This window comes from Ochotona princeps, chromosome 9 (assembly GCF_030435755.1).
Source record: "Ochotona princeps isolate mOchPri1 chromosome 9, mOchPri1.hap1, whole genome shotgun sequence".
Taxonomy (NCBI): Eukaryota; Metazoa; Chordata; class Mammalia; order Lagomorpha; family Ochotonidae; genus Ochotona; species Ochotona princeps.
Genome location: NC_080840.1, coordinates 77876774 through 77893040, shown reverse-complemented (window position 1 = coordinate 77893040; position 16267 = coordinate 77876774). Strand labels below are relative to the sequence as shown.

Sequence of the window (16267 nt, the reverse complement as noted above, 5' to 3'; positions counted from 1 at the left end):
TATCTGACTTTGCAATAAAAATAAATAAATCTTTTATAGACATTATTGCTGGACAAACCAAAGGATGTGAAATTGTAAGGTGGATTTAAAGACAAAAAAGGGTATAGAAGGCTCTCCTGGCAAGTGAAAGAGCTCTTTCCAGGATGGCAGGAATGGTGTGCTACCTTCCTGCATAAAAAGACAGGAGACCTGTGTCCTGTGCTTATGCACAGAAACTTTAGAAAGATAAGAAATGAACCGGAGCAGTCACCTACTGGAGGGGCTGATGGGGCTTGGGCCAGGGACTGCATTTCTGCTCACACACGTGTGATGTCCCTCTGTTCCCCTGCACACTCTGACCCCTTAGGTGGCCACTCAGCCCCTGGCACTGAGCCTGCACCACCCTCAGCCTGGCACACACTGGCCCCATCATGGCCTCACAGTTTGCCCTTTGCTCTCGTTGCAGATGTCCCAAGTCCCCCTGTATCCTAGCAGGACAGAGCCCCTGCTGGTGGGGGGCACCCACTGTCCAGTGTCCTGGCTTGCTTGTGAGGAGGGACAGGAGGACAGGTGGGGACCCCACCTCACGAGTGGCGGCTCTGACCTTACCTGCCATGAGTGGCCTCCTGGGGGAATGCCCAGCAGCAGGCAACCTTGTGGCTCCCCTGCCCTCACCTGACACATCCTCCAGACACTAACCCAGAGGGGCCATGACCAGCCACTGCTTCACCTTGTGTGTCCTATCGTTGGCTCCATGAAGCTGGCACCTTGCCCTTAGGGCTTGGGACAGGGCCAGGAGTTAATCCCTGCACACATACAAGAATGAACGAATGGCCCTTGGGACCAGCAAGCGGGTAAGACCATCCCTGAGGCCAGGCTGGGTTCTGGCTGCAGCAGGATTGGTGGGGAATGGTTGTTGGGAGACCATAGCCACAAGGGACCTGCCAACCCCATCCTTGCCACCCTCTTAGCTAGCTGCTTCAGAGCAGAGCTGGATCAGGGCAAGTCCCCTCCCCCCCCCCCCCCGCCCATCTCCAGCAACCCAAAGCAGGCACCCTGGTAAAGACCAGGCCATAAAGTGCTCCAACAACTTCAGGTGCTGACATCTTGGCCCTCTCAGAGAGACCCCACAGTGGCTCCTCCCATCATCTAACACACAACACTTCCTGCCCCCTGTCCTGCAAAGGGGATCCCAGAGTCCATTACACCCCTGAAAACTGCCTCATCTTTGAGAAAATTGAACTGAGATCTGGGGCAGACTCTAGGGCTGCAGGGTGAGCACTCAGTATACATTGCCCCATCATGCACACGCACACGGAGCACTCCCCAATACACACACTCTGCACCCAGTACATACACACGAGTACTGCACCCAGTACATACACACACACTCACATAAACACACACTGCAGATGGGAGGGGATGGCTTGTGAAATCTCAGTTTCTGCAACTGAAATTGTTCACTTCAATAGCCCTGTGATGCAGGTGAAATCTTTATAGACTGTATCTGTCGCCAGGTCTAGGTTTGTCCATGGAGCCACCCACACCAGTGGCTGAGTATCTGCATGTCACAATCCAGGGGGCTCCCTCTAAGCTCCAATGCCAGTCCTAGACATCCATGGCCCTCTGTCTCTGCAAAGTTGCTCAGGGAGCTGCAAAAGACAGGAAGGGGCCTTTGTCAGGACCTGGCCAGTGGGGAGGCAGGGACCAGATGGTTATGCAGGCAGATTGAGTTCCGAAACATTCCCCAGGTTGAGCTGATTATGAGCCTGGGGATCCAGCCCAGATGCTGGCTCAACATTAGGCTCGACCTGTTGCTGTGAGGGCCCTGTGCTCGTCTAGCAGCTATGCTGCCAAGTGGATGAGAGCAGTAGAGGGTTTAAGCAGAAACCCCCGGCAGCACATGTGTGGACAGACACCCCCTGGCCAGGCCCCTGCCACAGTGCCTGGGCTCTGAGCAGGTGCTGTGGACTCTCCCTAGGAGAGGTGCAGGTTTGGAGGACACAGGAACAGCACTGTGGACTCTCACTGCACCTTACCCCAACAGCTGTGTCCCACCACCCCGCTAAGCTGACAAGGATAGCTGCCGATACCATGCAGTACCAAGTGCAGCCTTAGAGGGGATGCTGCAAGAAAACACGGGGGACCCAGTTCTGCAGGCATTTCTGCAGGAGTGGGGGCTGAGTGTGCAAGAGGTGGAAGTTAGAAAGGGTTGGGAGGAGAGGGCTTGGTTAGTGCTATCAGTACGTGCTGCTAGACGTCATACATTTGTATGTTGGGGGTGGCCGGATGGGTCAGCGGACCAAACCACAAGGCACCTGGAGAGTCACACGGCAGGCAGTGGTTTTGACCGCCCCTCATGGAATCCCAACTTGGACATGGCCTGGAGAAGTCCATGGGGCAGCTTCAGGAGCAGTGGGATCTAGCGCCTCTGTTGTGTTTTGGGTACAGCTCAGTTTGTTCCCTTCAAAACTTGGGTTGGAGTTCAACCCCATTGTGAGGTATTTGGTAGGACCTAGAGGTGGGGTCTCCAGCAAGTGGTGGGGCCCCATGACTGAGCACTTGTGCCTTTAGAAGGAGAGAGAAACCAGAACACACACGCGCGCATGCATGCATGTGCATGCTTCCTGTCCCATCCTCTGATCCCCTGCTCTGCCTGGGGGCTCTGCCCACAAGAAGGTCATTGCCAGATGTGGGCCCTTGACCTTGGACCAGAATCTGCCCAGTCTGCTGTGCAGTGTTATCAGCTGCGGCCTCCAACACTGCCCTCAAAAATGTGTCGGCATTCCTGGCCTTGCGTAGTATTGGACAGCCCCAACTGCATCAGGTCCCCCTCATCCCCAACCCCCAGCATGGGAGCTCCAGGGCAAGGAGCTTCTGCACGCACAGGTGTCTGGGGCTGCAGCTGAGCCCCTCAGTCTGGCCCAGTCTTGACAGCCAGCAGCAGGGAGGAGTGAGCAAATGTTCCAGGCCAGCTTCGTGGTCACAACTTGCACAGGCTCTGTCCCTCAACAGGAACTTGAGAGTGGAAACAAGGTGGCTGCTTCCTAGGAGAGAGCCATGGATGGCAGGGGAATGCATTCTGTGCTGTGAGGCTGGGGGCTGTGGCAGCCCTCCCAGGAAATCATCCTGGACTCAAGTGGGCACAGAAACAATGGGAGGAAGGAAGAGGCCAGTATGGGAGACTCAGCCGTGCCAGCTGGGAGGCCCCAATTAGGTTCACCCCAGTTGCCCATGCTGTTGCTTGCAGGCAGGCATGCCCCGGACGCTGAGCGCCTCCACCGTGGTCAGCCCCGGAAGCCACAGTCCACCCACCACGGAGCCCACAGATGGCGACCAGGCCGGCCAGCCCCTCCTGGACGGAGCTCCATCCTCTGCCTCCCTGGACACCCTGATCCAACACCTGGTGCCCACAGCCGACTACTACCCCGAGGTGGGTGAGCCGTCAGCTGAAAGCTCTGCCTGACCAGGCCAGGGGGAGATATGGAGCAAGACTCAAGCATCCTCAGGCCCGGGGGGGAGGGACCAGCTGGGATGTGTACTCTCCACACCTACTTCATGAACTTGCTTTCTCACTCTCTTTTGTGTGTCCCCCAGAAAGCCTACATCTTCACCTTCCTGCTCAGCTCTCGTCTCTTCATCGAGCCCCGGGAACTCCTGGCCCGGGTCTGCCACCTGTGCATCGAACAGCAGCAGCTAGACCAGCCAGTGCTGGACAAGGTGAGGGGTGGAAGGCAGGCTGGGGGGCTCCTGACTGTACCAGCTTTCCCCAGACAGGCCTTTGGGGCACCTACCTTTCAGCAAGTGATTTCTGTCCCTACACTCCTGACGAGGAGCCTCTAGGAGCTTCTGGCCTGTCTGAGGCCCAGAACCAGGATGGATAGCTAGGACCTTTGAGCCCCTATGCAGTTCCCCCATGACTTACGCGCTCCTTGAAGTCATAGGAAGCCCAGGGCTGGATCCCTAGGCCCCTCCAGCACACTGGGCTCCACCTTCTCTTCCCTGGGGTCTGCTGATTGGCCCAGCCTGCCCAAGGTTCCTGGCCTCCTGTATTCCATGTGGTAAGACAAGCCCCTTTTTCTCCTGACCCAGTACAAGTCACAGTCTCATCATCCTAGCTGGGGCCATGCCATCCGTGAACCAATGACAGTGCCTGGTGGGGCAATGCTCTGGTTTTCCAGCACAGATCTGGGTCCACCCACGGGGCACTGCATCTGCTGAGAGCCATGTGACTCTGAGTACCCAAACATTCCCTGGGTTGAGCTGATTATGAAATGGAGATGGAGCCCCCACCTCCATCCCAGGGAAAACTGAGACTCTCCACAGCCATAAAGAAAGGGCACCATGCACACAGAAAACAGAGCTGGTTTGGCCAGCTCCCCTGTGGGTCAGCACCCCCTCTCCTTGTGGAGGACCCACAAAGCCCTGTTTCCCCACCTCACCACCACCAACTGTGCCCCACTGTTCTGGAACACCCATAACTCAGCACATCCCATCCTCGGCTTACCTTGCAGGCCCGTGTCCGAAAGTTTGGTCCCAAACTGCTCCAGTTGTTGACTGAGTGGACAGAGACCTTCCCAAGGGACTTCCAGGAAGAGGCAGCCATTGGACACCTGGAAGACGTGGTGGGACGCATCGCCCCCTGCGATGAGGTGGCCAGAGCCTTCATACCCTCCACACTCCCACACTGCAGCTCCTCCAAAGCCAACCCCTCTTCCGGCCTGCCCCTCACTGTTCTCCCAGTGGGACCAAATGGCCAGAGAGTCACCAACAGGAGGCCTCTGGTCTGTGATCCAGTAGGCCTGCCTGGCCTGGCAGGGCCTGGGTCTTGAGTGTTATGCGCCAGCCCCATGTCCAGGGTCAGCCAGGGTCAGCCAGGGTCAGCCAGGGTCAGCCAGGGTCAGCCATGTCCAGGGTCAGGACAACTCTTGGTAAGGGATGCTAATCAGAGGTAGGAAAAGGGCAGCACTGGGTGAACCGGAAGCGAGGCAAGACCGCAGGTGGGGGCAGGATCTGCTAAGACCCTTGTAGCCTCCTGGGATTCGCTCCAACTCCACAGGGCCTCCTGCTGGGAACTTCCAGTAGCTTCAGAAGCTGCAGGTGAAATGTGTGCATCAGAGGTCCCTGGGGGGATCACCTGAATGTCCCAGCAGAGCAGTCCACCTCCTTCCCAGGTGAAGGGACACTCAGGGCTCTGTACCTCGGGCCTGTGCGAGAAACAGGTGAGGCCCTGCAGAGGGGACAGCTTTGGTGGAAGGGACCGTTGTGCTGAAGGGGTCAGGCTGGGGACGTGCTCCCGAATGGGTGTGGACCAACAGTGAGCCCTGCCCCCATCAAAATTTGGCCAAACTTGCTCTCCCATCGCCTCATGTGCTTCCCCCAACCACAGATGATTTGTAAGCAAATCACAGACATTGAAAAGATTTCCCCTGGGGTGGAGTCCAATGGCAACAAAGGATCATGCCCAAGGCCTTGAGGTAGACGTGGGGGTTTTCAGAGCTGTGTGTCTGAGGCCTAAACTGATTCCCTGGGAGGCCAGAGAACAGGCAGGGCAGAATGGGGCTCCCTGGTACCAGGGGCTGAAGCCACCCCTGGGTCTGAGGGGACTGTTCTGTGGGTCCAAGCCAGGCTGGTGCCCCTTTCCTTGGAATCAGTGTCTGACGTGGGAGTCACTGCTTTCAACGTGGAGATGGACTGCCGGGTGCCGCAGGTGGGGAGGCTGTGGACTCTCACCCTACACCCAGCCCGGCACGTGGCCTCAGGCAGGAGTGTGTCCGTCCGAACTGAATGATGCGGGACCTCACTCAGTTCAGTGTTTACGTGCTCTGTGCAGGACTGGGATCTGGTCCGCTGGGTGCCATAGCACAGAACTCCCAACCCCTTGGAACTACCATTCCTGAATGAACAGGTGGGGCAGGGGGTGAGTGATCCTATAGGGTGATCTGGATGAGTGCTATGGTGGGGCAGAGGATGGCGCAGTGAGGCTGGGTGGCGGAGGCTTCTCTGTCTCAGGCCTGGAAGATAGGAGACCAAGGCCCCTTCCCGCTGTGACTGGTCCCCAGCACCTGCCCTGTTATGTACTTTCTAGGGCTCACATGTTCAGTCCTACAATCTGACCTCGGCCTCCCTTCCAGCACCTGCAGGGACCTGACCTTTCCTATAGAGGTACCCAGGAACAGCGCATGCCTCTAGAGCCCAAGACGCCGCTCTGGCCCATGTCGGCAACTCACACGCAAGCGTCGAGCCTGAGTGCCCCTCTCTCTGCCCTCTCCCATCCACCAGGCATGTGGAAAGAGGATGCACCAGCTGCTGCAGGACTTGCACCAGAAGCTGGCGGCCCTGGGCCGGGGGACCGAAGGCCTGCTGGGCATTGACAAGCCCATTTCCTACAGGACCAAACCGCAGGCCTCCATCCACAGGGAGCTCCTTGGGGTCTGCAGCGACCCCTACACGCTGGCCCAGCAGCTAACTCACGTGGAGCTGGTAAGCAGGCACAGATCCAGAGCAGGGAGCAGCAGGGAGCAGGCAGCCTGCCTCCCCCAGCCTGCTCCACCGCAGAACCCCAGGCCTGGGTCCTAGGTGGCAGGCATCTCCCATAGGAGCAGCTCCTGGACAAAAAATGAGGGCTGGAGGTACACTCCACCCTCTCCAGGTTTCCAGAAAAATCCCCCAAGTCCCTCCTGCTTTGGTGGAGAATGTGGTGGGTCCCCGGGAGGGAGGCAGCAGCTCATATACTTAGCTGATGGTAGCTAGATTTCCTGGGCAAGCAGTCAGTACAGAATACCTGGATCAGGGTCAGTGCAGAACAGTCAGCAAAGCCAAGGGCAAGGGTGGGCACAAGGCAATCCTCCAGGGCAATTCCAGAATCTTCTCTCTCTCTCCCCACCTCCGCCCCTCGCCCTCCCCACGCAGGAACGGCTGCGTCCCATTGGGCCCGAGGAGTTTGTCCAGGCTTTCGTGAACAAGGATCCCCTGGCCAGTACCAAGGTAGAAAGCGCGTACACCCGTGTCCAACAGCGACCCTCGGCCGGTGACGGCCACACTGGAGTGAGCTCCGGCGTGAGTGGGTTTGGAAGGGCCCTGCCCACTCAGTGCAGGCTGTGCACAGCCTAGAGTTGGAGAAGCCCGGGAACACTCCGAGCGCTCCAGGCGCGTTGCGACGGCCGCCGGTGCCCTCCAGCGGCCACTCGAGGGAGCGCGAGCACCTGACGCTGGGGCGAGCCCTGGGTACCACACAGGGATCACTCTCCCCTTTGGGACTCCAGCCTGCAGGGCCAGGAAGCTTAGGGTCTAAAGAATGTAAACAAGTGCATTTCCACCTCTCAGGTGGATACCTGACAGGATAGGACAGGTCACTGTGTAGCGCAGGAAGGAGGAGAATTGGCGCCGCCACGTTGGAGGACAGCACTGCATTGGCACACCGCTTTAAGCGACTCCTTGCCCCTGCCTTTCACGTTTAGTCATTTATTGTACTGGTGGACACACCCAGGTGAAAGCGATATGAAAGCGATTGAGAGAAAGAGAATCTGATGGACTGCTCGCTGCTGGGAGGCAGCCCGGGGTGGGAAACGTGGCATGGTGACCATGTGAGGAAATGGCCAGCCAAGGTCTGCAATTCTGGCATGGGAGGTGGGTTTGTGCTCACTTGTGACGTGTAGCCCGGGGTGCTCAGCGCCGCGGGCGTTGATCTGCGCAGAGACAAGGTTAAGGTGATTTTCCATTCCGCACTTTCCTGGCTGGGAGTGTCTGCTTGGTTTAGGGGGCTGGAGTCATTTCTGCTCTGCCCAACCTAACACCGGTACACAGATTCAAGGACGGATGTGTATGTGATGGGTGGTGTTTAATAGGACCACAGACTGGGAGCGAATTGTTGCGTTACTCGTGGAGACTTGATTAAAAGTAAGAAACCTCCCATAGACAGAATGAACAAGAGTTGGTGTGGAATAGTCACCAAGATGCAGCCATGCCCCCGCTCAGAAAAAAAGGTAGCAATGGGAACAGGGTCTGTTTGTGTAAAGACAGCCAGAGGATGGTGAGTGATTGGTCTCCTGGAAGACAGTGACTGGGCGGTGGGCCCCCAAACCAGATGGCCGTTTTGAGGTGCTGCTGCTGACCTTGCCCCTGCCCCAGCCGGTGCCGGTGGCGTTCTGCTGTGAGCAGCATGTCTGCCTTCCACCTGGCTCCAGGGGTCTGCAGGTGCGCATTTCCTCCTGTCATCTCTTCCCAGGTGTTTTCATCTCTGGACCCCGTTATGTTCTTAAACCTTACTGAGCACTGAAGAGAGCTTCTGATTACGTAGAACATCCGTCAGTGTTTACAGTTGAGACCGCATGTATTCATTGGGGTCTGCGTTGTGGTACAGCAAGTTAACTTGTGGCTCTGGCATCCCATATGGCATGGGTTCCAGTCCAGGCAGCTCCACTTCCCATCCAGCTCCCTGCTAGTGCATCTGGGAAAGTAGTAGAAGATGGCCCAGGTGCTTGCAGTCCTAAACCCACTCAGGAGACCCGAAGAAGCTCCAGGCTCCTGGACTTGGCCAGGCCCAATCCTGAATGTTATGGCCATTTGGTAGTGAACATGGAGTGTCTCGCCTTTGCTATAATTCTGCCTTTCAAATACAAATAAATGAATCTTTATTTAAAAAAAAATCTTAGCCAAACACCAGCATCATTACAAGACTTTGCTGGTCCTTATGGCAAGGAAAAATCTTTTTCCAGAAAGCAGTGGTCGTTTGCACTACCTCCTCGGTCGTGTGCTCTCCCGACACTGCCAGCCTGTGTGCAGAAGCGCTGCATCCCAGAGAGTGTGTGAAGATCGTAGCAGAGTTGAAGGGCTTTGTCTCAGTGAGGACATGCTGAAGTCACTCTCACTTGTCTTTTCTTTTACTGGAGAGTGTTCCACCACTGTTTTGGCACCACCAGTGCAAATCTCAAACACATTGGAAAGGCCACCCTCATATTATTCTCATGAAAATATTTTCAGCATTGCACCCAGGATGCCTAGACCACCCGGAGAGGCAGATATTACTGCAGGTTAGGGGAGGCATGGGCAACCTCACCAGGTGATGCTAGGCGGTCAACCTACACTCCCAGCACAATCCAGTCTTTCTCTTGTTCTACATCCCCTAGATGCTAGAAATAATGGTTTTTTTCTTATGCTTCTGTCAAACTGCCCAGTGGAGCGTGTCCATTCTTGCTTTTCCCCCTGTGAAATGCACACGCCAGGAGCGGAGCTGGGATGTGCAGCCAGGCACTCCCATGTCAGGTGTCCTAATGTCTGCCGCCTGCCACTCTCCCTGCAGCCCTCTGCCCATCCCCAGCCTCTGACAGGGCTGTGCACTCTGCACTCTGTCCCGCGGCTATCCGTGCACGGGAGCGCCATGTTGCTCCCCTTTGCTTAGTGACATCTGTCATGAGTTTTGCTGCCTTGAGAGGCAGGTTCCCCAGTTGTTCTTAAAAAAAAAAAAATCTTTCTGGAAAGCCAGAGTTACAATGAGGGAGAGAAAGAGAGAGCTTCCATCCACTGGCTCACTCCCCAAATAACCATAACAGCCGGAGTTGGGTTGGCCCAAATTTAGGAACCAGGGATTTCTTCTGGGTCTCGCATGCAGGTGCAGAAGCCAAAGAACTCAGGCCATTCCTTGCTGCTTTCTCTTCATTAGCAGAGAGCCGGCTCGCAAGTCGAGAATCCAGTACTCAGACTGGTGCCCATGTGGGATGCCAGCCCTGCAGAGTTGTCCTCCTCCTCACCCCTCCCTCAGCCCCAGCCCCACCAGTTCTTTAGCACTAGCATGGCTATCCTTGCCCCTTTGCTATTTCATTTACATTTTAAACTTACTTTGTCAGAGTCTATGGGAAGCCCTGCTGAAATTTGGGTAAAATGTTAAACACGAATTAATTTAGGAATGGAGGAGAATTCATTTCTTTGTGTCTTCGTATTCATGAAAATGATACTTTCCTCCATTTACTTAAATCGATCCCATATCTAATGTCTTATAATTTTCTCCATAAAATTTTATACGATTCCTGTCAGATTTTTTTTCCTGCTTAGGTACCTTGCGCATATGTCTGCTCTTGTGTGTCAATCACATGTCTCCACAGATCATTTTTCAATGTGTTTTAGACTTCTGAGTGCTTAAAAAGAATGTGTGTCTTCAATAAGCATGCGCATGCTTTTGTACCTATCCCAACCTCAATTGTGTACATATTGTATTCCCTCTCTGCATGCTGCTGGTTTAAGGAGTAGAACTTCCTCCACAGATCACTTGTATACCTGGTAATGCTGTAAATTCACTGGTTCCCGTGACCTACCCCAATTCTCTCAGATTTTTCCTGCGGACAGTTCCATCATCTGAGAAGAGTGGTGGTTGGGACAGAACCTGCCCTCATAGGGCCTGAGCCAGGAACACTGGGGAACCTTACTCTACCATCATGAATCTCTGAAATGTTGTGACTTCCAGTGGCTGCAGAGTGTCTGTGCTCGTCTGCTGAATTCCTTTTCTTGCATATTGCACCCACTTGTAGCTTGGATATAATGTCAAGTTCGCTGACTTTAAAGGAACCAGTCACAGTTCAACAGTAGTGTACCCCAAGGGGTCTAGCTGCCTGGTGTCAGCCTGGGGAAGCACCTGGTCCTTTTTCTTCCTTAACCTGTAATATGATTATTTACATGAGCTTTTTTTCAATCTTTTTATTTATTATTATTATTATTATTATTATTATTATTATTATTATTATCATGTTATGATACAGTTGAAGAGGCTCCTGGGATTTCCCTTATCCCCTCCCCAATTTCCACCCCCCAACCTAGTTCCCCTATATCATTACTAAAGTATAGTTCTTCATAAACAGTCGTATGTCCATCATTGCAGGCATGGATAATGGCAGAGAGTCCAGCATCCTATTGTCAAGATAATACTAACCAGTTTCATTGTAAGTCCATGTTTGGAAGTAGAGATGCATACTACATTGTATCCTCACATCTGGATATGTGAGTCTCCATTTCACAGTTACTGTATATCACCTTAATTGAAAAGTCACAGTACAAAATCAACAATAGAAAGAAAAATACAAATTTAAAATGCTATGAAGTTAAATAACATGCTACTAGATATGATAGTCTCCATTACACAGCTACTCCCCTTAAATGAAAAGCCACAAAATAAAATCAACAGTAAGAAAAAAAAAAAGAAATTAACAACACCATGAAGTTAAATAACATGCTACTGAATGACTAATGTGTCGCTGAAGAAATGAAAAAATCAAGAACCTTCTTGAAGAAAATGATGCTACTGTATGATCTATGAGTCATTGAAGAATTTAATCAGAAGAAACTAACAAAAGCAAACAAAATCAAAACCCATGAGATATAGTTTCTGTTTTTAAATCCAGTCTACTAATCTATGACATTAGATTGAGCTTAAGCCATTTACATTCAGGGTTAATATGTATGAGTGGTAATTTGGTCTTGTAATTTTAACAATGGATTGTTCATTGACTTAGTCTTCTGTTGTCATTTTACTGGGATGTTCTTCACATTTGCCTTTGGTTTTGTTGGGTGCTATTCCTCTTCTCTGTCAAGAGAACATCTTGAAGTATCCTTTGTAGGGCAGGTTTGGAAGAGGCAAATTCTTTTAGCTTTTCTTTACTGTGGAAGAATTTGATTTCATTTTCAAAGACGAACGAAAGCTTTGCTGGATATGTTATCTTAGGCCGACAATTTTTTTCTTTTAGAATCTGGAATATGCCACTCCATTCTCTTCTGGCCTGTAGAGTTTCCTGTGAGAGATCTCCTGTGAGTTTAATTGGCATTCCTTTATATGTCAGTTGATTTTTTTTCACGTGCACATTTAAGGATCTTTTCCTTATGTTCAATTGAAGAGAGCTTGATGATCTTGTGTCTTGGTGAAGATCGCTTTTGATCAAGCCTGTTGGGAGTTCTGTGCCCCTCCTGGATCTTGTTTCCCAATTCTTTCACTAGATTAGGGAAATTTTCCCTTATTATTTCATTAAATGCATTTGTAAACCCAGCTTCTCTTTCTGCACCTTCTGGGACTCCCATGACTCTTATAATAGGCCCCTTTACTAGTGTCTTTCAATTCTTGAATACTTTTTTTGGCCTGATCCAGCTCTGCTTCCAGCTTGTTGTTTGCTTCCCCCTGGTGACAGGAAATATTTTCTAATTTTGAGATTCTTTTTTCTGCTTGCTTCATTCTATTTTGGAAACTCTCCATTGTACTTTTAATTTGCTCTACTGTGTTCTTAATTTCTGATATACTTCCCTTGATTTGCTTTATTGCTGCTATTTCCTGTTTAACATATTCCTTAAATTCTTTGAACTCTTGCATGAGCTTCTCATTTTTTATCAGAAGCTTTACAATGAGGTTTCTGAATTCTTTGTGCCCCATTTTCTTGATGTCTTCCTCAGTTAACTCTGAGGTTGGCATAGGGTTTTGCTCCTTTACAGGGGAGTTTTCAGTAATATTCATTGTGCCTTTGTCTCTTCTTTTGCTCTTGGTCATCGTTCTTCTGATTATTAGATTCTTCTCCTTGGGGCAGGTTTCTAAGCTATGTCACCCACAGGTTGACATTAGATCTTACTTATTGCAGTTGGTACCCAGTTCTTTGCTTGCAGCCAGTTATGCCACTCCTTCCAGTGAGTTCCAGGCCAGGTCTGGGATTTTGTGTTAGATTTCCACCATGGTCTCCACAGCCCTGGCTATTGGCTCACCAGTCTCCACCTCCTGTGATGTCGTGCTGAAACTGCACGGTGGTCTCTGCAACCTTTCTCCCACTTTCAGTTGGAGCAGGTCCCAGGATTAGAGAGACACCAGGTGTCGTATTTAGCTAGGTTGGTGGTGGTGTTGATCTTGCCGGAACCTGTTGGATGTTAGGTCTGGGTGCCACACGGACCTATTTTGACCCATACGATACCACAGTCGGTATTATTTCCCCATGGGACCAGTGCAATCCACTGAACTCGGTGAGTTCTTGTGAGCTCAGCACATGCGCAGTTCCCTGTTGTCCCCGAAGTCCTAAAACTTTTGCCACAGTGTACAAAATGGCACCTGATGTGCCACTACTAGAGTTCTTGATCTGCTAGCCATCATGTCTGAGGGCTACCCAGACCTGTCTTGGGTGGAACCTGTAGAATGCCATGTTGATGCAATTTACTGACTCAGAAAAGAGTTCACTCCCAGCTCAGTGTATGCTCAGTCCTTTCCCTTGCCTTTGCCTCCTTATGCAAAATGGTGTCCAATTCGACTCTAGGGGGCTGACTGGGCTGTGAAATCCACGCTGTTCTGGCACTGCCTGTCTGGGATCTGCTGCTCTGTCTCTGCTCTTGGTCAAATCAAACAGACCAGCAGGACGGACAGTTTTTGTCTTGGTTCACCTCCCAAGCTCCCAGTGAACGACCCTTCCCACCTGGTTGCTGGTGGAGTTCCGGCTGCTGGTGGAGTTCAGATGACCATTAGCTGAATGCCGTGCTGGAGTATCAGTCACTGCAACACCACACCATTGTGTCCACTGCTTTCCTGTGTCTGTCAGTCTCCAGGTGCCCCTCTGCTGTTGTTCCGTCCTTTCCTATTTCCTGAAATGTGTCCTCTCTGCTTCATCCTGATTAAATGTTTCTCCGTCCGTTTAAATCACCCTATTCCACCATCTTGATTCTCCTATTTACATTAGCTTTTGTAGTCAGTGTTGCATCAACCTTGCCTTCCTGAGATCAACAAAAATCAACAAGGAAATTCGCCTTACATACATGACCAGATTCTGTTTGCTTGCTAGTGCTTTGTTTGGATTTCTGCCACTGTAATCCAGAGCGAGGCTGATTTGTTATCCTCCATTCTGAAGATGTTTTTCACATCTTCCACATGGTGGAAGCCTGGAGTGACCTGTTCTTAGAGCACTTGGTGGACTTTTCAGTGGCACTATCTGGGCATGAAGTCTGCTTTGAGGAATGATTTCAGGAACTGATTCAAGGCTTTTCTTGTTGCTTAAAGATTTATTTGTATTTGGAAATCAAATTTGGGTCCAGTGTGATGGCTCAGTGGCTAAATCCTCTGCTTGTAAGCACCAGCATCCCATATAGGCACCAGTTCATGTACCAGCTGCTCCACTTCCCTTCCAAATCCCTTCTTGTGGCCTGGGAAAGCAGTAGAGGACAGGCCAAAGCTTGGAACCCTGAACCTGCATGGGAGACCTGGAAGAAGCTTTTGGCTCCTGGTTTCAGCTCAGCTCAGCTCTGGCCGTTGCAGCCATTTAGGGAGTGAACCAGCAGATGGAAGATCTTTCTTTCTGCCTCTCTTTTTCTCCATAAATCTGATTTTCCAATAAAAATAAATAAATCTCATAAAAAGAAGAAAATCAGATTTACAGAATGAAGGATAGAAAGAAAAATAAAAATCTTCCGTCCTCTGTTCACTCCCCAAACGGCCACAATGGGTGGAGCTGATCTGAAGCCAGGAGCCAGGAGCTTCTTCCCAGTCTCTCATATGGGTGCAGGGGCCCAAGGACTTGAGCCATCTTCTGCTGCTTTCTTAGTCCAGAAGCAAGGAACTGGATTGGAAGTGGAGCAACAGAGACTAGAACCAACGTCCGTGTCGGATGCTGTAGGTGGCAGGTGAAGAATTAGCCTGTTGAGCCACTTGTGCCAGGCCCTGTTTGGTTTTATTTAAGAGAAGAGAAGGAGATCTTCCAAATCTGGTTCACTCCCCAAAAGCCCAACAGCCAGGGACCAGGAGCTACATCCAGATCTCCCCTGTGGGAAGCAGGGACCCAATCCTAGAGCTATCTGCTGCTGCTTCTCAGATTGCAGTCAGGGAAGCTGGTTAGGGAGCAGGCCGAGACTCAAACCCAGGTGTTTACATGAGGCCCAGGTGCTCTGGCCAGAGAGCCAGTAACGTGGACACAGAGAGGGTCTGGGGATGAAGCACTGACAGGAGACCAGTGATGGTGGAAGTCTCTGGGAAGTCTCTCTTTATTGCTCCTTCACCTCTCCTTATATACTCTTCCCCCACATGTCCTGATTTAGCAGGATAATTGGATAGAGATAAGTCCAATTAGTCTAGGTGTTTTTAGCCACAAGTCCAGTTCCTGTTCCTGCTCAGCTCAACAAGCACTAATCAACTCCTTAGCCCACAATGCCCAGGCACATCAGCGCACCGCTGAGACATTCGTCTGTCTCATTTGTTTCTTGATTATTCTTGTTGTTACTTGACCTGTCATATGACTAGTTTTGTAGTCTTTTCTACTTCAAGGAAATTGACCATTTCTCCTAAGTTTTTTCCTTAAGATTTATTGATTTATTTAGCTATTTATTTATGCATTTATTGATTGATTGAAAGACAGAGTTACAAGAGAGAGGTAGGAAGGGACAGAGAGACAGAGGGAGAGCTCTTCCATCTGCTAGTTGACTCCCCAAAATGGCTGCAATGCCTGAAACTGGCTGATCCAAAGTTGGAAACCAGGAGCTTCTTCTGGGTCTCCCATGTGGGTGCAGGGACCTAAAGCACTGGGGCCATCTTCTGCTGAGTCCCTAGCTGCATTAGCAGGAACTAGATTGAAAGTAGAGCAGCTGGAACTTAAACCAGTATCCATGTGGGATGCTGGCAGTGCAGACAGCGGCTTTACCTGCTGTGCCACAGCGCCATCAGCCTGCACCTGGGCTAAGTGTTCCCATGAACAGACACACGTGAGCCACAGTATTCTGCAGGTACGTGTTTAATTTCTTCACACCCATCCGGACTTGTTGCTAACACTGTGCTTCTTTATCAGTTTGCCAAAGCCTCATCAATTTGTCTTTTCAAATAGTCTTTTACTTCATTGATATGTACTTACTTAATCTATTCATTCACCTATTTCCTCTCTATTTTTTGTTAATTTTTGTTTACTTATTCATTTGACAAGCAGAGAAAGTGATTTCCCATCTACAGTTGCACTTCCCAAATGCCTGTGGCAGCTGGGGCTGGGCTCTGGAAACTCCATCCAGATCTGCTCAGCAGGTGTCAGGGAGCCGTTGTAGCTGCTTTCCAGGATGCCTTAGCAGGAAGCTGGAATTAGCAGCTAGAGCCAGCACTCTAACCCAGGTGCTCTATTGTGGAACAAAGCACCCTAGCCAGCATCTTAATCATTAACTAGGTTAATATAAAACTTTGTGTTTGCGTGTGCTTGCCTCAAGACAAGCTGCTTAACATGCATTTCATTCCATAGCCATTGCCAGTGCATGGCAGCTCCCACCTAAGTAAAGCATCTGATGTCTGCTGTCTTTACTAGTCATGCCGTGGCCT

The 16267-nt window shown here is 51.1% G+C and overlaps 1 protein-coding gene across 1 annotated transcript in view; it reads left to right on the top strand.

Annotated features, from left to right (window-relative positions):
- The window catches only part of RASGEF1C (RasGEF domain family member 1C), a 70368-nt gene that overhangs the window by 43189 nt on the left and 10912 nt on the right, over positions 1–16267 (top strand). Inside the window, exons 2-6 of the mRNA XM_058668398.1 lie at positions 3230–3412; positions 3577–3699; positions 4494–4631; positions 6262–6462; positions 6892–6966. Coding sequence (XP_058524381.1) covers positions 3236–3412; positions 3577–3699; positions 4494–4631; positions 6262–6462; positions 6892–6966 — 714 coding nt within the window. The 5' untranslated portion in view covers positions 3230–3235. The remainder of the gene's footprint in view (positions 1–3229; positions 3413–3576; positions 3700–4493; positions 4632–6261; positions 6463–6891; positions 6967–16267) is intronic.